The sequence below is a fragment of the Lithobates pipiens genome, unplaced genomic scaffold, assembly GCF_037356315.1.
Source record: "Lithobates pipiens isolate NorthernLeopardFrog02 unplaced genomic scaffold, aLitPip1_a1.2 Scaffold_27, whole genome shotgun sequence".
NCBI lineage: Eukaryota > Metazoa > Chordata > Amphibia > Anura > Ranidae > Lithobates > Lithobates pipiens.
In genome coordinates, this window is record NW_027507788.1 from 90,415,692 (window position 1) to 90,443,199 (window position 27,508).

The 27,508-nt window shown below is 42.8% G+C and overlaps 1 protein-coding gene across 2 annotated transcripts in view; it reads left to right on the forward strand.

Moving 5' to 3' along the window:
- The window catches only part of SHANK1 (SH3 and multiple ankyrin repeat domains 1), a 933,614-nt gene that overhangs the window by 839,474 nt on the left and 66,632 nt on the right, over positions 1-27,508 (forward strand). For both annotated transcript variants that reach the window (XM_077457204.1, XM_077457205.1), the window contains exons 15-16: positions 13,295-13,377; positions 22,949-23,073. In XM_077457204.1, coding sequence (XP_077313330.1) covers positions 13,295-13,377; positions 22,949-23,073 — 208 coding nt within the window. The remainder of the gene's footprint in view (positions 1-13,294; positions 13,378-22,948; positions 23,074-27,508) is intronic.

Here is a 27,508-nt window from a genome sequence, read left to right on the forward strand (position 1 = left end):
GACCCATCCAGGGGGGTTTAATATTTCACCCCCTGACTTGTCCAATAGTAAGGATGAGTCCTCCGCGGTCTCAGCAGTGAGTAAAAAAGTGCTGGTGGACGCACTTGTTACTGCGTTGCAGGAGACTCCAAAGATCGAGCATGTGGTTGACAGGGCCACAGATGTGGTTGTGTCCTTTGGTACGCATAAGTCACCTTGCACACCAAAGGTGTTTCCTTATGTGCCTTATTTTGATTGGTTGTTCCCATTCCTTATAGGTAAACCTAAGTCACCCTTTGTGGTCCCCAAACGTTTCTCAGTATGCTACCCCTTTGAAGAATCACTTTTAAAAACGGTGAACTACCCCACCAGTGGTGAACCCTCCCAGTAGAGGAAGAGAAATCCCTGTCCTTTAGGGACCCGGCTCACAGGAAAGTGGAGGCTGTGGCATGCAGCATGTTTACTATGGCTGGGTTGGCATTGCGTCCAGTCTTGGCCTCGGCCCTGGTGTTCCAGACTCTAACTGAATGGGCCAAACTTTTGTGCCAGGGTCTGGGTAGTGAGCAGATTCCCACTGCTTAGGCTGATTTGGCGGACCAGTTGGTCCATGGGCTTCAGTATATTTATGATGCACTCCTGTGCTATTCAAGCTTTCTGTTTCAGCAGTGGTGATTAGATGTATGCTGTGGTTTGAGAATTGGTTGGCAGACCAAGCCTTTAAAAAAAGCTCTCATTGATCTGCCCTTTCAAGGTGACCACCTGTTTGGGCTACACTGGATGACATCATTAAGGGTGTCACAGGGAGGAAGAGTACCTTCCTGCCTCCATCTAGGAAAGGGAAGGAGCCTCATTGCAGATGGGGGGCCTTCCTTCTTAGCCCATAAGAAATTCTTCCGGGCTCCCGGGACTGTAGATAAAGAAAACAGATCTCTCAGGTCTTCAGGGAAGTTCCAAGCAATCTTTGACTGGTAAGCCTAGAGCAGGCTTCTCTGGATCCATTGACAAGACTCCTTCAGCATGAAGGTCTGCCCTCACCCATTGCTGGGTAGGGGGGACATCTTTGCATGTTTTCCAGATTCATAGACCTCCTACATGTGCTTTAAGGAGGTCCACAAATTGAATCTTTTGGGGCTACCAAAGAAGGGGGACAGAGTTTATCCACTTCAGGGGCCCTGTGTCTCCCTGTGTGGGCTATAATTCCTGTAAAGGTTTGAGTGATGTCCGAACTACCCAAGGTCCACTCTAACCCCATCCAGGAAATCGAGTTACCTGGGTCTGACTCTGGAGTGAATGCTGACCAGGTTAGTATTTTTTCTTCTCAAGCGTCAGCCCCTTCAGCAGGTTCAGTTAAACAGAAAGTAACTGAGGCTTGTGGCAATCTCGTGGGTTCCTCTGGTAGACACTGCAGTGGTCCTTGTGCCACTGCAGGGCCAACACCTTCCTCTTCTGCGGTGCCTGCAAGGGACTGAGGGCAAAAGTCTTCTGGTCATTCTGGTGGCTGTAAACCTCCCTTGGAAGCTACCTCTCAAAGAGGACCAGTTGTACGGAGGGCTGAGCTTCCATCCTGCTTTTCAGTAAATGGTTTTAATAGCCTAGCTATTGAAAGCCAGGTACTGAGAGATAGAGGTCTGTCGGGATCAGCGATCCCTACTACAGTGAAGGCGAGTAAGTCGACTTCTGTTAAGATAGAACATCGTACGTGGAAAGCGTACATTTCTTGGTCTCTTTTGGCACCATGAGATTTAAACTTAGTGCTATTGGTTCTCCAGAAACCTCCATTCGAAAATATTCAGAAGATTCCCTTACCTACGTTGTCGCAGAAGGTGGCATTCTTGGTGGCTATTACCTCGGCCTGCAGGGTTTCAGAGTTGGTGGCATTATCCTGTCATAGTCCCTATTTAGTACTCCATAGGGATAAAGTGGTTCTTCGTCCCTGCCCATCATATCTGCCCATGGTTGTCTCTGACTTCCTTTTGAATGAGGACATTGTGTTGCTGTCCTTGTGTCCCAAGCCCTCTCATCCCAAGGAATTTACTTTGCATACCTTGGATGTGGTTCGTGCGTGTGATTAGAATGTATCTGGAAGCCACTGACTCCTTTCGGAGGTCAGACCCACTTTTTTTGGTTACACAGGGACCAAGGAAAGGGCTGTCCGCTTCCTCGGCTACCATCTTCAGATGAATCAGACAGACTGTGACTCAGGTCTATTCTATTAAGGGTCGGGTTCCTCCTTTCCCTGTTGGGCGCATAGTACTTCTTGTGCCTTCCGTCGTCAAGCGTCAATATAACAGGTTTGTAAGGTGGCCACTTGGTCTTCAGTGCATACCTTCACAATAATCTCTAAAGTAGGTATTTTGGCATCTGCGGATGCTTCTTTTTGCCGCAAAGTTTTGCAGGCTGCTGTTTAACGGGGGGTGGGGGGGTTCCCTCTTGACGGGTGATTTTTCTTTAAAAAATGTTATTTCAGTTGGGGCTCCTGTGACCCGATTAAGGCTCATGTGTCCTGGTTAGGGCTCATGTGGTTAGCCTTCGGTTATTTTGCCCACCCCTCATTTTTCTTTGGCACTGCTTTGGGACGGCCCAGTGGTCAAGATTAAGGAGGCGCTTTCTGTCCCTGAATGAAAGAGAAAATTGGATTTTTCGGGAGTTTGACGGACACAGCACCCACCGTGGAGTTTGATACTTCTATTACTGCTTGCTACTAAACTGAGTACCTAAAGCAGGGAGGGGGTTATATACTTATTGAGGACAGCCTATAGGCGTAGCCAGTTTTTTTTTTCATTCTGCATAGTCCTACTCCTGCGGAGGCAATATAACCCAATGGTCAAGATTAAGGAGGCGCTGTGTCCGTAGATGAATGGTAAGTACACAAATCTAATGTTTGGCCATTAGTGGTCTGCGTATGGTAGAGCTGGAGGGGAAGAGAGCACAACCTTTGCCTCCTTTTAGTCTCTCCCTCCTCCACAGCAACAACTTTGTCCTCTGTCCAACTAAGTAAATGGAAGTATTCATTCTGATTTGAGCATTTTAGTCAACCAATCAGTGGGTCAGAATCCTAACAGAGATCCATTAGCATTTCAGTAAAGCTAGAATCTTTAAGTGAAAGTCATAGGCTCCCCAGGTATGTAGATATAAGACAGACAATAAAGAATGTACAACAAATATGTTACATGTAAATTAAACATCAGAAAGGTGAGTGTTGGCTTTTAATAAAAAGAAAATTCTATCATACAATTGTGGTTTAGTTACATTAAAAATGAAGTTGTTTTGTCTTATTATATTCCACGACCAGAATGTCCTGAGAGATCAGCAGTGAGCCTTTTACAATTATTTGCATTGAATTGCAAAATATGACATTCCTCCTGAAGTCACTACTGGGCCATTTTTTATTACTGTTGTCTCTCATGGCAAAACCTATTCTGTGCTGCTATTTCTCTAACTGTTCATTACCCATTCTGTAAGGTCAGGTTATACCACCGGAGAGCTGGGAAAAAAAGCTAGCCTCATCAGATATTTCCAACCTCAGTCTCATGCCGTAAAGTCTTCGCGTTGCAGCTTTTCTTTTTTTTTTTATCCATTGAAATCTAAAGCTGGTGTTTAGCATTTTGTCAGCGCTTTTTTTCATACTCCATCATATGCTGTCTCGCCTGCTAGTCGGAAGGTCTTTATACAGCTGTGTGGGCAGTTTCAAGGGCAAATGTATTACTTGTATTGCAGCCCAAGGTTCCTGATGGACAAGCAGAGGCTAATCAGCCATGTGGCAGGGGGTACTAGGAAGACTGGGAAAAAGTGGCAGCATTTCATTAGTTAATTAAGATCAAGGATATTTTTGGGGAAGAGAGAGTCACTTAAACCAATCAGCCATAACTTTTTTACCACCTACTTATTGAGTAGGTTCCCCCTTTGTCTTCAAAACAGCCCTGGACCATTGAGGCATGGATGCCACTAGACCTCTGAAGGTATTCCGTGGTATCTGGCACCAAGCCATTATTAGCACATCCTATAGGTTGTGAGATGGGGCCTCCATGCATCGGACTTGTTTTTCCAGCACATCCCACAGATGCTCCATTCAATTGAAATGTGGAGAATTTGGAGGTCAAGTCAACACCTTGAACTCATTGTATTCCTCAAACCATTCTTGAACCACATGTGCAGTGTGGCAGGGTTCAATATCCTGCTGAAAGAGGCCACAGCCATCAGGGAATAACGTTACCATGAAGGGTTGTATTTGGTCAGCAACAATGTTTAGGTACGTGGTAGGTGTCAAGTAACTTCCACATGAATGGCAAGACTCAAGGTTTCCCAGCAGAACTTTGCCAAAGCATCGCACTGCCTCCTCCGGCTTGCCTTTTTCCCATACTACATCCTGGTGTCATCCCTTCCCTTGGTAATCGACGCACACACATCCCGCCATCCATAACATGTAAAAGACGCGATTAGACCAGGCCACCTTTCTCTGTTTCTCTGTTTTCTTTCCTTTATATTCCTTTCTTTCCATTATTTCCACAGGGTGATCCAACCAATAAGTGTTATTTTTCAAATTCCTTTAATCACTTCGGCTCCGGAAGGTTTTACTCACTTCATGACCTGGCAATTTTTGGCGATACGACACTGAGTTGCTTTAACTGCCAGTTGCATGGCAGTGTGATGCTGTACCCAAATATTATTGATGCCTTTTTTTCCCCACAGATAGAGATTTCTTTAGGTGGTATGTGTTCGCCTCTGTGCTTTTTTTTATAAACCAAAAAAGCGACCGACAATTTAAAAAATATATATTTTTTTTATTTTCTGCTATGATACATATCCAAAAAAAAATCAAATTTATTCATCAATTTAGGCCAATGTGTATTCTTCTAGATATATTTTATAAAAAAAAAAAAATTCCAATAAGCATATATTGAATTGTTTGCTCAAAAGTTATAGTATCTACAAACTACGGGATAGATTAAGGGATTTTTTTTATTTATTTTTTTACTAGTAATGGTGGCAATCTGTGATTTTTTTAAGAGGACTGTGACACTGCAGCGGACAAATCTGACCCTTAATGACACTTTATGGGGACCAGTGACTCCAATACCGTGATCGGTGCTATAAAAATGCACTGATTACTGTATAAATGGTACTGGCAGGGAATGGGTTAACACCAGGGGCGATCAAAGGGTTAAATGTTCCCTAGGGAGGTGCTTACTAACTGTGTGGAGCAGTGTCACACTGAAGGAAAAGAGAGATCTGTTATTGAGCTTAGCTGAATCTCAAGATCTCTTTCCCTTCCTGACAAATCTGCCGTTTGCCTTGTTTACACAGGCAGACGGCTGAGCCGTCTCTCCTGTGAATGATCAGCTGGTCTCAGTGGCCATCATGGCTGCTGGACCCGCTGATTGGCTCCTGTTTTGTCCAATCACAATGCGCCCCCTAAACTGCACCCGGGCAGCCCTGCCCCAGTAAATGTTCATAGGGCGGTTAACAGACCAACCTGTCCAGCAAAAATGGCAGTTAGAGTGGTGGAACAAATTATTTACCACCCACACAGTTGCTTACAAAATTTGGCTTTTATTAATTTAAAACCTTTATCCTAAAATAAAAAAAACTGTTGCTGTAACTTCTTATACAGTGTTAGCTGTATAAATCTGCTAGTTCATATAATGTTCCCCTCCCCCCAGACTGACAATCTTGCTTTCCAAAGGTGTCTGCTTTACTATTTCATCCAGAATGCAGAATTTCTAGGACAGGAAGTGTCCTCCAGTTGAAATAAGTGCATAAAAGCAAACAAAAAAAAAGAAAAGAAAGAAAACGAATGCAGCCACCACATCTACGGATTGGTAAGCTACAATATATTACATTTGCAAAAGGGCAATTAGTACCTTCTGAGGGTTATGGAAGCTGATTTTTTCATAAACAAATTGGGAAAAAAAAAACACAAATATAAAGAACATAATTTAACCCTTTCCCGCCCACGCTTCAGCCGAAAAACGGTTACAGCATGAGCCTAAATTGCCGGGAGAGCGTCCAAGTGATCAGTGAGTCAATGAGATTTGGCTGATCATAGATCGGAGTAAAGGGCTGATCCTGACCCCTTACCACATGATCAGATGTCAGCCAAAGACAGCTGATCACGTGATGTAAACAGAGCCATTAATTGGCTATTTTTTTTCCTCACTCTGACAGTGAAAAAAACTGTGAGGAAAAAAAATCCCACCACCGGCTTCTGTCAGAGGGACATCGATCACGGAGAGCCACAGCTTCATCTGTGCCCACCAGTGCCACCTATCATTGCCCACCGGTGCCACGATCAGTGCTGATCAATGCTGCCAAGCAGTACCCATCAGTGCCTAATCATCAGTGCTGCCTGTCAGTCACCTATCAGTGCGCTTTAGTGCCACTTCAGTGCTTATCAGTGCAGCCTCATCAGCGCACATCGATGAAGGAGAAAAATTACCTATTTGCAACATTTTGTAACAAACTATGAAAACAGTGTTTTTTTTCAAAATGTTTGATCTTTTCTTTGTTTAGCAAAAAATAAAAACCCAAATAATGATTAAATACCACCAAAAGAAAGCTCTATTTGTGTGAAAAACAATTTCATATGGGTACATTTTAACATGAACGCTGGCTGAAAATTGGCCTGGTTAGGAAGGGGGTTTAAGTGCCCAGTAGGCAAGTGGTTAAAAGCTAAACTTTGCAACCCCCCAAGTAAATAAACCCCTATAAATAAGGAAAAAATGTATATTCTTTTCTTTTCTTTTTTTCCATTCAATTAGCTAAAATTAGTTTTCGCTTTGGCAAAATTGCCAAAGTTACTCCACCTGTCTCCAACCAGGAACTTTTTATTGAATATGTTTGGATAGGCCCGCAGAAGACAGTTACTGTAACACAGGAGGCTTTATACCCCATCTCTTTTATTAAGCTGGGCCTATATACTAGATACTCTTAGGGCCGGTTCACACAGCGGGCGATGCGAGGCGACACGACTCGCCTCGCCTCGCTCCCGCAAGTCGCCCCCGTTCTGTACAATGGAACCGTTCTGAGAGGAGCGACTCGAGTCGCTCCGACTCAGAAAAAAGGTTCCTGTACTACTTCTGGGCGACTTCAGAAGTCATCTGCAAGTCGCCGCAGAGGCCGCCGCAGGTCGCGGCGGGGCAAGTCGGAGACGCCTCGCCGCGCCTGCAGTGTGAACCGGCCCTTACCCTTCTTTCTCGCTTGCCTATTTAATAAAAATGTTTTCAAACTATTTTTGTTTCGTTTTCAGTTACTGAAACAAACAAAAGTTGACTCCAGCAGTGAGTCATGGTGGAATCTGAGAAAAGCAGTGAGCCTATTAGAGGTTTGAAATATCACCTCTGCATCTGGCTTCAGAGATATTTCCAGCTGACTCATTTTTTACGCCTGGGACATGAAAATGTGTCTGTTAATAATGCCCACCCTTACACCTGTGGCGTGTATCACTTATAGTATGAAAGCTCAGGTTGGTCTCTGGCAAAAGAAAATTTTGATTTTAACCACTTCAGCATCAGAAGATTTGGCTGCTCAATGACCAGCAGGGCAGCCACCAGAAATTGCGGGGCCCCTTAGACTGCTTTAGGCCTGGCCCCCCCCAGGCCTGACTGCCAACATTCCCCAGGGCCTGCCCACTGGCCGTCCCACCGAATCCACCCACTAGCCATCCCATCAAGTCCTTCCGTGCAAACACCTTTTATTTTAACACTTACAACTTCATATATAAAAATGAAAAGTGTATTATAAGTCATCAGTGCTTTCATATTTATATTTTGCCCAAAAGAGACATCTCAAACCAGCAGCTGTACGCTCGCAGCCCCCCTCACACTTGTACGCTCGCAGCCCCTCTTCACATATGTTCTCTCTCAACCCCCTCATACTTGTATGTTCTCAGCCCCCCCAACACCTGTACGTTCTCAGCCGCCCTCACACCTGTATGTTCTCAGACCACCTGACACCTGTACGCTCTCAGCTCCCTTACACCTGTACGCCATCAGCCCCCTCACACCTGTACGCACTCAGCCCCCTAACACCTGTATGCTATCAGCCCCCCTAACACCTGTATGCTCTCAGCCCCCCTCACATCTGTATACTCTAAGCCCCTCTCACACACACACATGTACACAGGCACACACACATGTACACAGGCACACACACATATGTGCACAGACACACACATGTACACATGCACGTAGGCACACACACAGGCACACACATGTACACCACCCCACCCCCATTCCTCTTCAGTTGTACATTAGTCCTTACTTGGAAGGTGCTGTTCCTGGTCCCAGCTCTTGTGCAAAACACACGAGGAGTGCACATGCTGGGATTTACCAGAGGTGGCAGCAAAGAGTCCAATGTCAGTGACACAGCAGCAGCTGCTGAGTCACACACATTCTGAAAGCCAGCGCAGCCACAGATCTTTCATGCAGTCCTCCTTACCTTCTCTCATCCCCTCCAGACAGCAGGGCCCTTCTAGACTCTCGGGCCCCTTACAAGTGTGTGGGCTTGATGACCAGAGCACTTTTCACGGTTTGGCACTGCGCTTTTTTAACTGGTAATTGCATAGTCATGCAATGCTGTACCCAAACAAAATTTGCGTCTTGATGGTATTTGATTGCCTCTGCGATTTAATTTTTTTAAAATATAAATGGAAAAAGAAAACTTTGAAAAAAAAAAAAGAGATTTTCTACTTTTTGTTATTAAAAGAATTTCAATAAACTAAATTTTAGACATACATTTAGGCGAACATGTATTCAGCCACATGTCTATGGTAAAAAAAAAAAAAAATGTCAATAAGCATATATTGGTATGCGCAAAAGTTATAGCGTCTACAAACTAGGGTACATTTTCTGGAATTTACGCGGCTTTTAGTTTATGACTGCCTATCTCATTTCTTAAGGTGCTAAAATGGCAGGGCAGTACAATCCCCCCCCCCCATGACCCCATTTTAAAAAGTAGACACCCCCAAGGAAATCACTGAGGCATGTTGAGCCCATTGAGTATTTTATTTTTTTGTCACAAGTGATTGAAAAAGGACAAAAAAATAATAAAAACAATTACACAAAGTTGTCGCTCAATGATATATTGCTCACACATGCCATGGGCATATGTGAAATTACACCCCAAAATACATTCTGCTGTTTCTCCTGAGTATGGGGCTATCACATATGTAAGACTTTTTGGGAGTCTAGCTGTGTACAGGACCCCGAAAACCAATCACTGACTTCAGGCTTTCTAAGGGCTCACTACCGATCACAGTTTCGGAGGCCATGAAATGTCAACATAGCACTAACCCCCTCCCCAAATTACCCCATTTTGGAATACCTCAATTTCCTCAAAGTCCAGCAACATACCAGTATGTTGCTGGTCCTTGTTGGGCATATGTTGTAATGTTCTTTTTTTCATGCAGCCTGTAGGATGAACGAAAAAAAGAGAGTGATTGGTGGGTATGCCCACCATTAGAATACCGCCCTTCATCCACCCACTTCTAATGTTGGACATACATGCACCATTTTTTTTTTTTTTTTTTTAGCTGTGGTAGTGAAATCACCTCCTACAGCGCTGGAGTCACTGATTTTTAACTTAATAAAACAATTGGAGCCAATGGCTACACTGCTATCAACCTATCCAATCAGGACACGAGACACCGGCCAGAGCTGGTGTAATCGTTCCCGTCGTGAGAATTACGGGGCTCAGGTAAGTATAAGGGGGCCTCAGGGGTATTGCTGCAGCACAGGAGGTTTTTTCACCTTAATGCATTATGGTGAAAAACAGCAAGTGTTTACAATCCTTTAAATCATTACCAATATTGTCAATGTGTTGTCATTTAGCCTAGTTGTGATGAATATGTTCCCAATATTTGATGAACTCATGTAATTATCAACATAGTTTTTTTATACTATATTTGTTGATCAGGCCCTTGAACAATACATTTTGCTCTCAACACTACTGATTTGTATCATATTATAATCCCTATAATGTCTATATACAGTATGTATTATTTGATATGTTTATGTATTTACTTAATACTGACTGGATACTGTGTACCAACTCCTTTTTAATTTCCCTGGTCTAGGTTGGAATTTAGCAAGCAAGAAAAAACAATGTTTACATTTTTTTACTTTTTAAATATGTATTTTTTGGCCAAATGTGTAAGAGGGCAGGGGACAAGAGAGAGAACCTTCCTTAAAATGGGTAATGTTCCACATAAACCCTGGGGAAGGGAGAATTATGGGCCCCTGAAATGTGTGTGTTGTCCTTTCTGTGACCAATATTTTTGAGGGGCCACACTTTGTGGAGACCCTCCGAACCCCAGAAATGTATCTCCACTAAAGGGCTACATTTCTATTGGTAGAGGATCCATATCGAGCACCTCATCTTGGAAACACCCCAGCAACAGGATTGCTAGGAGAGCAAAGGCCCCACTCACCCTTGTCTACAGCTTCACACTGTCATCTGCTGGACCAGTGAGACATTTCTTTATGGTGGCTCCCCTACTGGTATTTGAGATTCTGCAGTGTTTTGGACAAAGAGAGAGCAACACAGAAGAAGCAGATGAGTTTTCTAGTTAGCGGCAACAGGACCATTAGACTGACATAGACCTTAGTCACACACGACAAGCATGATGTGCTTCCTAAAGGCCCCCTTTACTAAAGAATTACTGTTTACAAATAATAAGGGATATAAAAGAATAAGGAATAATAAACTCAGCAAAGCAAGGTCCACAAAGACATGGATGAGCAAGTTTGGGGTGGAGGAACTTGAATGGCCTGCACAGAGTCTTGACCTCAAACCAATAGCGGAGACTGTGAGCCAGGCCTTCTCGCCCACACCAGTGTCTGACCTCACAAATGTGCTTCTGGAAGAATGGTCAAACATTCCCATAGACACACTCCTAAACCTTGTGGACAGCCTTCCCAGAAGATTTGAAGCTGTTATAGCTGCAAAGAGTGGACCAACTCAATATTGAACCCTACGGACCAAGACTGGGGTGCCATTAAAGTTCATGTGCGTGTAAAGACAGGTGTCCCAATACTTTTGGTAATCTAGTGTATGTGAGATTTACCTGAATATGTAATTACAATGTGTTCAGAGAGACAGTTTCTTCTGGACCCACAAGGTCAGAAGGCCTAAGTTTAAAGTGCGTGTCAAGCCAAACTCTATTATCATTTTTGTTTTGTTTTAGAAGAGTGGAGAAGGATTAGCCGCCTTTGAGGTTTTTACTGTTATCTGAGACACCAATAGAAAGCTGAGAGGGGTTGTAGCCTTCCCCTTCTCTAATTTAAAGGCAGTGTATGATCTTTGTGTATAACAATTCTTTTGATAAAAGGATTGTTTCTTCCGGTTACTTGTAAGAACTTGCTGTGATCATTTTCATTGAAACAGAGCAATACATGCTGTTGAAAAATCCATTTAAATTTTAAATAATTATTTTCCTTGTGGATAAATAATTATTTTACACTTCAAGATTGTTTGAAACTATCAAATCTATATTTGAGTATTTCTTTATTTCTACATGAATCTGTCAAAAATGCGATCAATATAATACGAGTAAAGTTATCAATGTGTTAAAACAATATCACAAGCTAAACACGTGAGTGTTAACATTTAAAAATAAAATTATTTTACTTTTATTTTTGTTTGTATATTATCAGGCAAGCTTTCTCATTACTTACACAAACTCTGCTTTCAGTTTTGCCGTATATTACAGAATAGTTGAACTTTACTACCCCTTCTCACAATACATGTTTACCACAATCAAAGAGTGCAGGTGCCATTAAAGCAATCATTGTTATCAGTTTAGCTTAATGTCATTTTTATATCAGTTTGGCACCATTTAAAAGCCCATACTCTTTGAATGTGGTATATACTGTGTGTAGAATTTGGGATGTGGTGTCTTTGGTTTTCCCACTGCCTTTTTTTCCTGTACAATACAAGTCTGTGAGTCGGCCAACCAAAAACAATGCACTCCTTGTGTGACTGATATCTCATCTCAACAATTGTTAAGCCAGGCACCTGAAGAAGGCTGAGCTAAATACTGATCTCCCTCTAGTGGGTAATATTCAAATCTCCAAATTTAATGTAATAAAAATGTGAAAGAGCATTATCTGCCCAAACTCTGCCTGCTGGGACTTAGTGGCTCATTTATGCTGTATTTGAACTGGGCAGGTCTTGGGATTCCCATTGGCTGGGCATAGTCCTGGATATTACTCTGTTATAGGGCAGATGAGAAGCTGGATGCTTTGTTCATCATGCTTCAGCCATGCTCTTGGTTTGGAATATCCAATGATTTGCAACAGCAAGCACATCTTGTACCTTTGTACTGGACCCATTTATGCTGTATTCGAGTTGGACTGGTCTTGGGATCCCCATAAGCTCTTACATAGACTTGAATATTGCTCAGTTTTAGGATAGGTGAGAAGCTGGAGGCACTGTTCATGATGCTTCAGCCGTGCTCTTGGTTTTTAATATCCAATGCAGTCGACACCAAGCACCTTTTATACTGGGCCCATTAATGCTGTATTTGAGTTGGACTGGTCTTGGAATCACCATAAGCTCTTACATAGACATGGATATTTCTCAGTTGAAGGACAGGAGAGAAGCTGAAGGCGTTGTTCATCATGCTTCAGCCATGCTCTTGGTTTGTAATATCCAATGATTTCCAGCAGCAATCACCTCTTGTACTCTTGTATTGGACCCATTTATGCTGTATTTGATTTGGACTGGTCTTGGGATCCCCATTAGCTCTTACATAGACTTGGATATTTCTCAGTTGAAGGGCAGGAGAGAAGCTGAAGGCATTGTTCACGATGCTTCAGCCATGCTCTTGGTTTGTAATAGGGAGATTTTTCGGGCAGCATGTACCTCTTGTACTGGGAAATGCAGAATGCTTTCCATTATTGTGACTAGAAGTGAGGGGGATGTTCTCTGTCTGAACCCAGCTCCATAGTATGAACCATGAGCAAGATCAGTGTATCATATCTATCTATCTATCTATCTATCTATCTATCTATCTATCTATCTATCTATCTATCTATCTATCTATCTATCTATCTATCTACCACAAATATGTTTGTACTTGAGTAGTTGTTCAATGGGGGGGTCCATAATTTGTGCTTATGCAGGACACCTTTAGTGCCATTATTTACCTCTGCCAGTATGTATACCCTTTTACAGACCTTTTGGCTAAATTCCAGTACCCATGTATGAATTTTACTTTACATTTTGGCTGTAGTTGCTCCATTATCTTTTGCACCAGGGCCCTGTGAATTAGTTACACCTCCGGCCGTACTCACTAACACTGCTGTTCTTCTTTCAGTGACTACATCATTAAAGAAAAGACTGTGCTGCTGCAGAAGAAAGACAGCGAAGGATTCGGCTTTGTGCTGAGGGGAGCGAAGGGTGAGGAATTCTCTACTATAATTACTAGGGGTGTCCTGTGTCTCCCTGCTCTACTGGACTGAGACAGAGTGCTGCTGTCCATAGAGAAGTGCAAAGGCATGTTTTCCTGTAACAAGTACAAACGACCAAGATTAAGCCAACCGCATACAAGATGTGAAAGATTTCATCTGTATTACACCTCAAAGAATAACAACCATAGGTACCACTTTAGTCCACCTGGTTGATGATTGAGAACTCCGCTCTACCCAAATCAATCATTCCATGCTGCTGCAGAGCTGTATGATTGGGAGTGATGTATTTTTCTGTCCTCAGCTGATTATGAAAGGCGCCTTCTCTCTACGGAACCCCTAATGGCCAGAAAAATTCATATTTTTCAGCTGTACTTCTGTTTAAAGCTGCATTAATAACTAAAACTCCTTATCTCATCCACTCTCCCTAAAGTACTCTTTAAAGTAGAACCAAGGCCATTTTTTGGTTTTATTTTGGATAGAATAAAGGATGGTTATAACCCTTGCCTTTTTTCTTTTCTTTTTTTTTCTTTTCTTTTTTTTTACTATCTGTGTTCTATTTGGGAGATTTTTCTTCACTTCCTGTCCTATAGGCACAACAGGAAATGAGGAAAATCCCTGGTTGTTACCAGTGTCTCCAGAACAAGTGTCTTCACTAAAAGATTTCTTCTCAATTCCTGTTCTAAAGACAACTCAAAATTTTCCTTTAGGCTTGGTTCACACATTTGCGGCCATGGTTTCAGTATGGCAGTCCGGTGCGGTTCTGTTCACCGGTTCAGGTGCGATTCAGTTGTGAATTTTTACTTGAACCGGACCCTAAAACACACAGGACCCTTTTTAAAACTGTACCGTGGCTGCCCCGCACATGTGTTAACCAGCTCCAATGAAAGCTGGTCAGATTCACATGTTATGGAAATTGGATGAGGTTGAAAAGGCATCCAATTTCCATATATGTGAACCGAACCTTACTGACACTCTCAGTTGTAATGGTCACCAAGACAAATAGAGAAGGAAGATAGTCACCAAGACAAATAGAGAGGCAAACATACAGCAATACAAACGTGACAGGTGTTCTAGTATCCAAAACCAAACCTAAAAAGAATGGACGCAATGGTTTTTTGCAGGGATGGGGCGCCCTGGCCCTAAGCAAGGGGACACAGTTTGGCATCTTTGCCCTGGGCGCTGGATGACCTTGTGCTGTCACTGAGGCAGGCAATTGCAATAAATAATTGTAGATCTTAAGGAGATTGCAAAGTCAGAAGTTGAAAAGATGTTTTTTGTTACAGCTGAAGTTACATAATTTATCTGAAGTATGACCCACTTCTTGCATGCTGATGATTCCTATAGAAATATTCTCTATAGTGATGCCCAACTTTTGGCATTGCAGAGCTTAAAGGATAAGTTCACTTTTGGGCACATGTTACACATTCCATCTGTTTTTAGGGTGGGACATATATGTCCCAAATGCTTCAGCTTCTGCCTGATTCCCCCCCCCCCCCCCCCCATGACAGCAGTACGGGGTTACACTCCCCATACTAGCTGTCGGTTTTTTAAACCAGCGCGGCCGCGTGGGGTTCCGCCCACATCACCGCGTCATTTATTCACACAGCTCTGTATGAATGAACTACTACATCCTTTGCGGCTGTTGGCTTGTAGGTCTTAATAGTGTTAATTAGTGTTAATTAGTGATAGTTCATTGATTCTTCCTATCAGATTGTATCTGCTTGCCTGTGCGGGATGTTTGGCACACAGATATACTGACCGATCTGCAGGAGACCTGCATGGCACCAATGTTCTATTGATCGTTTGTGCAATACTTTACAGCTGGGGTAGGCAACCTGGGACCCTCCAGCTGTTGCAGAACTACAAGTCCCATCATGGAGAAATTATAATGGCCAGCCTTGCAATGCCTCATGGGAAATGTAGTTCCACAACAGCTGCGGGGCCCCAGGGTGCCTGCCCCTTCTTTACAGGCTCCAAAATAAATAAATAAATAAATGCACATTTTTAGACCTGAAAAAATGTGCATTTATTATTATTATTTTTTAAATTGAACTTATCCTTCAGATCCAATATTGCATTACATTGAAGAAGTTAAGAGGGGAAGCCTGACCCTTTCTGTACTCTCCTCTATTGACACATTGTTGCATTATTTTCACAGAATACAACACATTCTGTGAATAGGGGAGAGGCAGATGAATGACAGGATCATCTGCCCCATTCAGATAATGTTACACTCTGTAAAAAGAATGCAAGGACTTATCAGTGAATGGGAGGACAACAAAAAAGGCAGGTGCTCCTTCAATGTGCTGCAATGTTAGGCCCTGAACATATTAGGCCAGAAATTCAGCTCTGTGAAGAGGACCCGGCCTCCTGCCTGTATGCCTGAACTAAGGGCAGATGGATTCCAGGATCTAAATGGTACATGAATTATCTGCCCTTACTCAAGATGACCATGGCTAGAAATGCTAGTGGGGTGTTTTTGCAAAATGATTTCTCAGCAAAATAAAGAAAGGTGACATGAATGGATGGTGGAGTTTTCTTTGAATATTAAAAATGAATTAAATCGATTTTTTGGTTTGTGGTGCTCAGATGCAGTGCAGTTCTTCTTTTAGTACTGCCTCACTATATGACTTGCCCAGAACCAGCAGTGTTTACATAATTTGGAGACCTATACTTCTAAAATTAGTTTGGTTACAATAAAGTTGAGGAAGCTTTTAATCTAAGGCCTCTTTCACACGAACAAACCGTTCAGGTCCGCTTGTCAACTTTTTAGGCGGACCTAAACGGCTGCTCCATAGACCTCTATGGAGCGTCAGATGTCAGCGGTGACATGTCCGCTGACATTCGACCCGCGCTGATCCAAAAAAACTACTTTTCCATCCATCTGAGGATCGGATTGGGTGATGAGGGACTCTGTGGTCCATCATAATCCGATCTCCCATAGGGGAAAGCGGCGCTCTGACAGGTCCGTCCCTGCGCAGTGTGCAGAGACGGACCTGTCATCTTCCTGCTCAGTGGGGATCGACTGAGCTATTCCCCGCTGAGCAAGCGGATGTCCACGGAGCAGATCATCACGGATCCGTCCCGTGTGAAAGAGGCCTAAATGTTTTAAGATTGAATGTTTAATCATGTAATTTGCAGCTCACTCCTCAACACTGCACTCAGTACACCCCTGAACACTGCACTCTGTACATAGTGCATCACCCACGATAACACATACACTGTATTATCAAAAGAATTGGGACACTTGCCTTTGCACGCACATAAACTTTAATGGCATCCCTGTCTTAATCCGTAGGGTCCAATATTGAGTTGGCGCACCCTTTGTGGCTATAATAATTTCAACTCTTCTGTCCACAAGGTTTAGGAGTGTGTCTAATGGCGCGTACACACGATCAGACTTTCCGGCAGACTTGATCCGGTGGACCGGAATCCGTCGTACGATTCGATCGTGTGGGCACTCCAGCTGACTTAATCTGACTTAAACTGAATAAAAAATGTTTCAAATCTACCCGACTTACTAAAAATCAGGGAAACCGTTCGTCTGTGTGCTAGTCCAACAGACCAAATACGACGCAAGGGCAGCTATTGGATACTGGCTATTGAACTTCCTAGTTTAGTTCCGTTTACGTCATCACGTTTAAAACTGATGGACTTAGTCCAGTCGTGTGTGGCCAAGTCCATTCATTCAGAAAGTCAGTCGGACCTCTGCCGAAAGTCAGTCGAGAACACCGTCGGAAAGTCCGGTCGTGTGTATGCGGCATAAGCTCATTCTTCCAGAAGCGCATTTGTTAGGTCAGGCACTGATGGGGACGAGAAGGTCTGGCTCGCAGTGTCTGCTCTAATTCATCCCAAAGGTGTCCTATCTGGTTGAGGTGCAGGCCAGTCAAGTTCTTCCACCCCAGACTTGTGTCATATTGGAACAGGAAGGGGCCATCCCAAACTTTTCCCACAAAGTTGGGAGCATGAAATTGTCCAAAATGTCTTTGTATGCTGATGCTTTAGGAGTTCCCTTCACTGGAACTAAGGAGCCAAGCCCAACCCCTGAAAAACAACCCCACACCATAACCCCCCCCCCCCCACCAAATAGACCAGTGCACAAAGCAAGGTAGATAAAGACATGGATGAGCGAGTTTGGGATGAGGGAACATGACTGGCCTGTACAGAGTCCTGACCTCAACCCGATAGAATACCTTTGGGATGAATTAGAGCGGAGACTGTGAGCCAGGCCTTCTCTCCAACATCCTGACCTCACAAATGTGCTTCTGAAAGAATGGTCAAACATTCCCATAGACAACCTCCTAAACCATTCCCAGAAGAGTTGAAGCTATTATAGCTGCAAAGGGTTGGCCAACTCAATATTGAACCCTACGGGCTAATGCTGAAATGCCATTAAAGTTTACGTGCATGCAAAGGCAGGCATCCCAATACTTTTGACATTACAGTGTATGTGTATGCTATTTGTTTGTACCTGTAGTACAGCCCAGAAGCAGTAGTGTGCAATTTTCTTTTTTTTCTACCTAAAATACATTGACACTAATGCTAATAAAAAAATAATTAAATTAAAACAAAAAATCCTGCCCAAAATATACTGACCCTGACCTTGACATTTGACCCTTATACTAACCCTGGCATTAACCTAGATCCTAGATTTTCTTTATTTTTTTATTATTTATTTTTTACACACATTTTTATTTCTCTCTGCAAGGAAAGAGAAAGATATATTATCTTTCCTCTCCATTCACAGAAAGAGAAACACAGGGGCGGGCTTCACAGTGACTGATCACTGTGGTAGCCAATCAGTGGCTAGCACAGCGATCAGGTGACCCGAAATCATGAGTTCTGAGTTCCAGAACTTCTTTATATTGACTACTGAGGGCTCAAATAAAAATCAAGGTAGTGGAGAATATGGCAGAACTTCACATTTTGAGTGCAATTGAGCACTACTGCTTCCTGAGTGAGGAAGGCTTGTGGAAAATGTACTTTACAGGTCATGCTACTCCTGTGTGATGTTCATTTTATTTTTTTGAAAGCAACCCTGTCACTATAGTAAGCTTTAAAAATTAAGCCAGTACAAGTGCAGTGTGAAATAATACTATTTCTGCTGCATGTGTTCCCAAATTCTGCTCCAATCCTTGAAAAACTGTCATTTGTTCAAGTCTGAAACTTGGTGTAGATTTCCTAGATCCCCAACAGCTCCCATAGGTGACCCCCTCAACCTCCACCTATTAGAGATGTGTCATGTAGGTAAGCAGGAGGAACCAGTGAGAGTCGTGGATGATCCCAAAAATTGATACTTTCTAAAGTGTCGATATCCCTGCAGACCTGAGCAGAAGATTTCTAATGCCGCATACACAGGACCAGACTTTTCAATGGACTAGGTCCGACGGTCTTCTCGACGGACTTTTGGAGGAGGTCCAACGGACTTTCTGAAAGAACGGACTTGGCCACACACAACCAGACTAAGTCCGTTCGAAAGTCTGTTCGTTTTGAATGTGATGACATAAACAGGACTAAACAAGGAAGTTCAATAGCCAGTAGCCAATAGCTGCCCTTGTGTTGTATTTGGTCCATCAGACTAGCACACAGATGAACGGTTTTCTCGATTTTTAGTCCGTCGGATAGATTTGAAACATGTTTTATTTCTAGGTCCGTCAGACTTTGGGAAAAAAGTCAGCTGGAGCCCACACGCGATCAAATTGTTCGACAGATTCCAATCTGTCGGAAAGTCAGATCATGTGTACGCTGCATAAGGATCAGAGTGGCTTGCACCGTGAAAGTAATTATATGTACTGTTCTTTTATAGCTGTGGCTCATTTTTTAAAGCCTACTATAGTAATGGGGCCACTTTTAAAGTGTAAGTTCACCTTTTCACAAAAATGAAAAGGTGAGCTAATACCCTACACCATACCCACCCCCTTGTCCCTGTTAAGCCCCATACACACGATCGGATTTTCCGATGGGAAATGTTGGATGACAGGCTGTTGGCGGACAGTCCGACCGTGTGTACGCTCCATCGGACAATTGTTGTCCGACTTTCCACCAACAAATGTTGGCTAGCATGTTCTCAAATTTTCTGCCAATTTTCTGCCAACAAATGTGTCTTGTCGGACTTTCCGATCGTTTGTACACAAGCCTGTCGGACAAAAGTCCAAAGTACAAACAAGCATGCTTGGAATCCAGGACGAGCCAGAAGCGCTCGGTCTTGTAAAACTAGCGTTTGTAATGGAGATATCACGTACGTTTTGTACATCACTACGTTCGTAATTGTTGGCCAACATTTGTGTGACCGTGTGTATGCAAGACAGGTTAGAGCCAACTTCCTTCTGACAAAATGCAGCGGTTTTGTTGTCGGAAAGTCCGATCGTGTGTACGCGGCATAACACTTATCACTTGTATCTGTGATAATCCATGGGGATTTAAAAGCTTTAGTCTTCTTCCTCTTCTTTACTTAGTACTTCTGGGATAGATCAAAGCTATTCCGCTCTAATATGTCCCAGAGGCCCCAAGGAAAGGGAAGAAGAGTGGGGCTTTCAAACCCCCAGACGACTACACGGTTTGCAAGGTCAGTGACCGCTCCTAACCCATGGCGGCAAGTGCAGTGGGGTCTGGGGGGAGGGGGGGACTCGGGAAAGTGTAGGGTGTTCACCTTTTTTTAAAGGTGAACTTAAAGTAGTAAGTATAAATCCAATAATTGAAATGTCATATAATATTTTACATGGTCATTTGATTTCAAAATATATGTTCAATTTTTGCTGGGAGCGCACCGCACAGCGTGCTCCCAGCACTGAGACTGGGCTCTCCCCAACACCCGGGACCTGGGACACCCGGTTCCCAGTCACCAGATTGCTGTGATAGCCTATGATTGGCTATTATAGTGATCAGTCACTGTATAGCCTGCCCATGTGTTTTTTTTTTTCTCTTCTGAACATTGGGGGGTAAACAAACCTAAATGTGTAAAAAGAAAATTTAATATAAATAAACCTAAATGTGTAAAATTAATAAAAAGAAAATGAAAAATAAATAAAAAATGGCTATATCAAGGTTTTATCTAGGTCAGTGCCAATGTTAGTGCTGTGTTCAAAGGTCGGGGTCTTTAAAGTTTGGGTAGGATTGGAAAAAACAACAACTTTTTTTTAAATTAGTGTCAGTCCGTGTCGGTGTGTTTTAGATAAAAAGCAAAATGCACACTATTGTTTCAAGCTCCTATTACGGGTATAAAGAACAACTAACGCACACTTATGTGGTATTGCTGCATTCATTAGGAGCAGGAAAATTTATTTTGAGTCGTGCCTTGTTGGTAAGTTATGGTAATAGCAGGAAATATACAGCGAAATAAATGTTTTTTTTTTTTTTTTACTATTTTTAGGATAGTTTTCCTTTGATCATAAAAAAATAGTAGATATCTATTACCATTTACCACCAAATGAAAGCCTGATTTGTCCTTAAAAAAAAAAAAACATGGTATAATCCACCTGTAAATACATAGTAGTTGTGGTGACATGTACAGTTTTACTAACACATGTCAAATTTTCAAAATTGTGTTCAGGCACATTTGTTTTGCCCTCAGTCACTAAAGGATTACAATTATAACTGGTGATCCTTCTATAAAGGCTCTTGCTTGGGCACCTTCTTTTATTTGGGGTGGCAGTGCTCTGTTCCTGTCTTCAAATTGTGCTCATGCATTGTCACCCTGTCATAAAGACTTCCAATGGAGACTACAAATGGCCATACCGGCATTCACGGCACAGGCATATACCACCTTTATCACCATCAGGAATCCTGCATCGAGCGAAGACATGCAGCTATTGCTGGTGTGCATGCATATATAGACTGGATGGGGCCATTAGGAGGCTGGAGGAGATCCACTGCACTAAAATACAAACAGATGAACAAAAGGGTTTAATTAGTATATAATGTTCTTTAAAAAAAAAAAAAAACTAAATGTCATCCACTTGTTTTCTTCTACTTTAACCATAAAGCTGGCCCATACGCTGATTGAAATTTGGCCAGTTCAGTTACATTTTGATAAGTGTATGGTAGTTCTTGTTTGAAAGTGTCAAAAACCCTGAAATCAGGCTAACACAGAAGTACAGTTAAATCACACTTGTTTAATAATAAAAATAAAAAGAACAAACTTAGTCAAAACATTGCCAAAGTTCAGTAACCAGAACGGATAGTCAGCCAAGCCAGAAGTCAGGGATCAATGTAGTGGAACAGCAAGCAGGATCTGGAGCCAGAAGGGATGTCGGCCAATCCAGTCTTGAACAGGATTGCAGGAGAGCATCTCAGTTTCTGTGATGTTGACCAAGGTGAAGGCAGAGATCCTCTGAACTGGACAGCTTAAGTAGGCAGGACTGACAAGCAGGATATCATCAACAGCTGAGTAACTGTGGAGAGAGATGGGAGCTGGCAATTAGCAGACAGCTGAGCAGCCAGCTCAGAGAAGGAAGGGCTGAGCCCAGCCCTGACAAAAAGGAGCTGCTTCTGCTTCTTTGATCGACTTTGTCAAAGGAACATATATAGTTACATAGTAGGTGAGGTTAAAAAAAGACACAAGCCCATCATTTGGAACATGTTTGGAAACTTTTCTGGGTCAGTGGCTGCAACCAGTGGCTGTGGGAGTGGACTTTCCTCCATCTAGTTCATTTGTGTGAATGGAGGAATCTGTTATATCTTTTTAGTTCTGTCTGATGATAGTGTATGGCCAGGTTAAAGTGGTTGTAAACCCAGTGTATACCCAGTGAAGTGACTGGCCTCAGGTGATACACAGAAAGGAAACAAATCCACCTACATACGTTGTACCTGTTTATCTGCAGTCGTCTCTATAGCTGTTCAAAGTCCAGAATTTATAAAGCTTACGTGAGAGTACAGAAAACAGGGCAGAGAGCTGAAAGGACACTCTGCAGATCTCAGTGAGGAGAGATCTGAGAGCTGATTGGAGGGAAGGGACACAACACACAGGAACAGAGACGAGGCTGTCAATCGCAGGCTGTGTGCTGGAGCTCTCTCCCTGTCACCTTTTTTTGTCTTGGTGTCAAGAAAACTTGTCAGACGTGATTGATGCTGATAGCTGAGGAGCAAGGCAGCAGACAGAAATGACACTTAGTGCTCCTAATTGAGGCAAGTACACACTATAGAGGGATGTGCTTTGTTCCAATTTCATGTCTGAGGTTTAAATCAGCTGCAGAATGGGGCAGGAAGTGTGGCTTACAAGTTTTACAATGTTAGAAGCTTATGGCCTTCTAACCAATGGTCACTGTTATGGGACTAGTAAGAAGTGAATTGTGCCGCAAAAGAAAAATAAAACAATATAACACACAATGGCCCAGAGTTCACAGTGACCTTGGCAATATTTCAGCAAAGTTTTTATTTTAATTTTATTTTAGTTTTTTTAATATTTTATTACTGAAAAAAAAATCACTGTCAATCGAAATCAAAATCTTGATTTTTTTTTTCAATCGGTTATTTAAGGTCACAGTACGGAAAGGGTGCAAACTAATGTCAAGCAACTGAAAATTAATATATTATAATATGGACTTTATTATATTTCTTTGCAGCACAAACCCCAATTGAAGAATTCACTCCAACTCCAGCCTTCCCAGCGCTCCAGTACCTGGAAAGTGTGGATGAAGGGGGAGTGGCCTGGCGAGCAGGGCTGCGGATGGGAGACTTTTTAATTGAGGTACCCATATATCTATTAAAATCACTTTCCTTTGCCTGGAAAATAAAATAATTCAATATATACTACTCAGTCAGAGCAGAACTTTATTATTGGGTCAAACCAGGTAATCTTTTCTTTTCTATAGCCACTTATGTGTAAGTTCACCTTTATAGCATTTGCTACACAATTCTACATGTTCTTTTATATTTAATCAGTTGTTATCTTCCTTTTTATTTTATTTTTTTTACAATTTTTCACATTACATTTGTCTGTTTTTCATGGGTGATCTATCTTTGCATTAAAGTGGTATTAAACCCTCAGTGTTTTTAGTTTTAACACCTTGAGCACAGCAAAATTCACATTCCACAGTAAACGGTTTGTTAACATTTTCACACCAGCACTTGCAGTTTACAGCTTTCAATGCTTCTGGCTCCTGCTCTCTCAGTGCTGCTTCCCTGAACTTCTGGTCTTCACAGGGAAGAGTTGACAGTGGGCAGTGCAGTCTTCAACCAGTCTGTTAGTTTGAGGAAGGGTGGAGGGAAGAGAGAAGCAGGCAAGTACGTTGCAATGATATCCTAAGGGGCTGTGTACACAGGACCCCCTCCTCGCCAACCCCCCCCCCCCCCCCCTGCTGACCTCAATTGTGGCAATCTCTCTCTCTGAGCCCCGGTATAGCCGCCTCAGTGGTCCGGGGCTTAGAAATCCCCTCAGCATTCATACGTCATCTTCCCCCACTGACAGGACAGGCTAAGCAGGTTCTGATTGGTCGCGCTGCACATGTGACTGCGCGACCTCTGAAACATCCCTCCTGATGGGATATGTTTTGGAGATTCAGTTGCAGAGATTTCTAAGCCCCAGACCACTGATGCGGCTATACTGGGGCTCAGAGCAGGAGATCGCTGTAATCCAGGTCAGCGGGACTGGGTGGGTGAGGAGGGGGTCCTGTGTAAGTTCACCTTACAGATTCTTCTGTAAAGGTGAACTTACCCTTCAATGACTGTGTTTCAACCTACATATCAAATTGATGATCGTTAGCCCCTGCTTGGTATAACCGATTAATTATACACTTGGCTCTTATCCTACAAAATCCCTCACATTGGCTTCAGACCAGCCTCAATTCTGTTCGTACACACGATCGGACTTTCTGACAACAAAACCGTGGAATTTTGTCTGAAGGATGTTGGCTCAAACTTGTCTTGCATACACACGGTCACTCAAATGTTGGCCAACGATTATGAACCTAGTGACTTACTAGACGTACTATGTGGTTTTTCAGCTCTTTAGCGCCACCCTTTAGGCCCCTTCTGCTAATTCGTGTTAGTAGAAGATTGGTGAGTGTTGCTTTGCGCTTTTCTTTTCGCGTTTTTATTTAGTGCTTTTCAGTTCGTGCTTTTCAGTTAGTTTCTGAAAGGCTGTTCATCAACTAGACATGTTGCGGAATTGGAGTTATTGCTTTGACATTATTTTTTTGGTTGAATAATGATTTGATTTGGTATATTTTCTATATTTTTTCATGCATAGAAGTTCTATTGGCAGTAGCATGTCTTATTTTATTTGTTTTCTTTTTTTAATGCACAATAAGAAAATTGTGTAGAATAATACTTGGCTATGTGTTTTACTTCAAATTACAGTTTGGGAGCAGCAGTTACATTTTAAAAAATACAGTGTAAAATTGACAAGGGACACCAACATAGTTGCATCTTTGATCTTAAAAAGTACTGGATAATGGTGTTGTGGTAACTTACACAAATAGAAAAAAAAAAACATAATATTATTAGACTTGATATCATTAGAAAAAAAAAGCCTTTGAATTTTCTTTTGCAATAACTCCATCAGTATCACCAGCAAAGCGGCTTTATTATTATCCCATTAAAGAAGAAGATAATTGTGAGCTTCATTTGGGGATTTCATAATTTGCCACGTCACGAATGTTAATTCTCCATTACAAATGGTAGTTTACAAGACCGACCGATTCTGCTTCCGAGCGTGCGTTTTTGTACTTTGGACTTTTATGCGACGGGCTTCTGTACATACGATCGGGAAGTCCGACAACAAACATTTGTTGGTGAGAAATTTGAGAATCTGCTTGCCAACATTTGTTGGCGGAACGTCTAACAACAAATGTCTGATGAGGTATACACACGGTCGAACTTTCCGCCAACAGCCTATCATCCAACATTTGTTGTCGGAAAATCCGATCGTGTGTACGTGGCATTACACTTGCACACCAAATCTTAATTTGATTTAGATTTTTCTTCTGTTCGCTAACTTTGCATTTTGTAAATTGATAAAAATAAAGAATAACATTTTTGAAAGCATTCTTACTTTACAGCATATCTTTACACCTAAAACTTTTGCACAGTACTGTATATAAATGTTTTTACACTGGTTAGTCAGCATAGGTGTTAGGAGGGGTTAGGGGACATTTTTAAGACTTATTTAGGTTCAGGATGGAATTTTACTTTAAGCCCACCCACTTTATAAATCGATCAAAAAGAATGCCATTAGATTCTTTTATATAATATATATATATATATATATATATTTATGGTCGAAGCCCTATGGCCGATACGGATATGAACAAATAGACTTAGCATAAGACTTACAACATGAAATAGACCTGAAGTGTGCCCTGGTCTGATGGTCAGTATACCAAAATAAGGGGGCATACCCTAGATTAGAAACTAATATTTGTGAAGAGAAATTAATTTGAGAAATGCCCTGAAAAGGGGATGGGAGGGTGGGTACCGCGCACAGGAAACCGACAAAGACCACAGGCGAGCGGGCTCCTCCCATAAATTCAGGCCACCATACTGGCCTTCCTACTTATGGTCGAAGCCCTATGGCCGATACGGATATGGACAAATAGACTTAGCAAATAGACCTGAAGTATGCCCTGGTCTGATGGTCGGTATACCAAAATAAGGGGGCAAAAACATTCAGGTAGGGGTGTAGTTTTATCAGTTTTAGCTTAATTTATTGAGCAAGTTTGGTGAATGCTTGTGCCATTTCCACCTGAGGATTGGGGATGTACTGGGAGAGGTAGGCAGAGTTCCAACTGCTTAGTCTCTTAATGACGTGACCTGGGACCCATGCCAAGATGCTGCCAAGGCTGCTCCAATACTAAAGAGTGACCACGGTACGGACTGGGATCGAGATGTAGGCTGCGTAGAAGAACCCCATGTGTTTGGAAAACTGGCAGGCACTCAAGGGTTAGCACGGAAAAGGCAACAGGGGACTAGAGTTGAGCGTTCTGGTAGGAGTGACAGTAGGTGGTCGAGTATGGTTACTGGACACCAGGCATTGTTTGTTCTATAGAAATGGACATCTATCCTGGAGCCAGATTGCTGGGTTTTAGATACTGCAAGGTGGAGGATGAAATGGTGTTGGTAGCGAGCCAAGTGACGACTATGCAGAACTTGGCATACGGGATTGCTGAAGGTGAACTTGCTAGGCCATCAGAACCCGTAGTAGGCTAAGTAAATGGCTGTTGTATGAGCAGGCTGGGGAGAAGGCCAAATGGTGAACTAGTAAAGATAGTAGACTTGTCCCAGAAGATGGCCTGGAATGAACATACAGTGGACATTAAACTGGTGCTGCCAAGATAACTGCAGCAGCCTGCGCAGGAAGGACATAACTGAGAGCGATCCAGATCTGGCTTCATCAACAAGATCAACCTCGGCCCAGTTGTCGGTGGTGAAAGCCACGGCCTGTCCTGTCCTGATATGACCCCAGAGTCGAGAGACTGTCATGACCGAGTATAGCTTGAAGAGGGAGGAAGTCCGGGTAAACGCAGGGTTTAGGAGTATCCCTGAGGCCATGGTCCTGTAAACCAAACGGTGGCCAAAAATTGCAGTGAAGCCTGTGGGGGCTGCGGCCTCTGTCCCTACCAGGGGTGACAGGGGCATCGTAGATGGTATAAACAAACATCGCTATACCAATCCATGCAGAACGGAACCTTCCGACATTGATAGGTCTGCTATTGCCGCGGCATCTAAATTAAGGATCTGAGAGGGGTCCTGTGTCTGTGAGAGGAAGATCAGGGAGCGTGACATAAAGATCGACCCTGGGGAATGACCTGTATCGCAGAATTGAGCATTCTCAAGAGAGACTGGAGCCGCTTCTTGGTACACCTCAGTGTATGTGTGAGGTCTAGGAGTTGGAGACCATAAGCTGAAGGATGTAATGGTCTTTAACAGTCAGGTGGTGTCTGTATAGTACCTGGCTGCCAGTGCTACTAATGATAAAATGGCTAGGCCGTAGAAACCGTAAAGGGCCAGGTAGATGACCGCTTGGATGACTAGACTGGGGAATGTGCGAGGATTTTATATGTCCCTAAAGATGGCAGTTGTGACGGGCGAGCGTTTGCCGTTGGCTATGGGCTGATGCCTCTGGATGCCTCGTAGAGGGGATCTTACTGTATGGGCCGTAAAGACAGATGGCTCTCCGGGTCCTG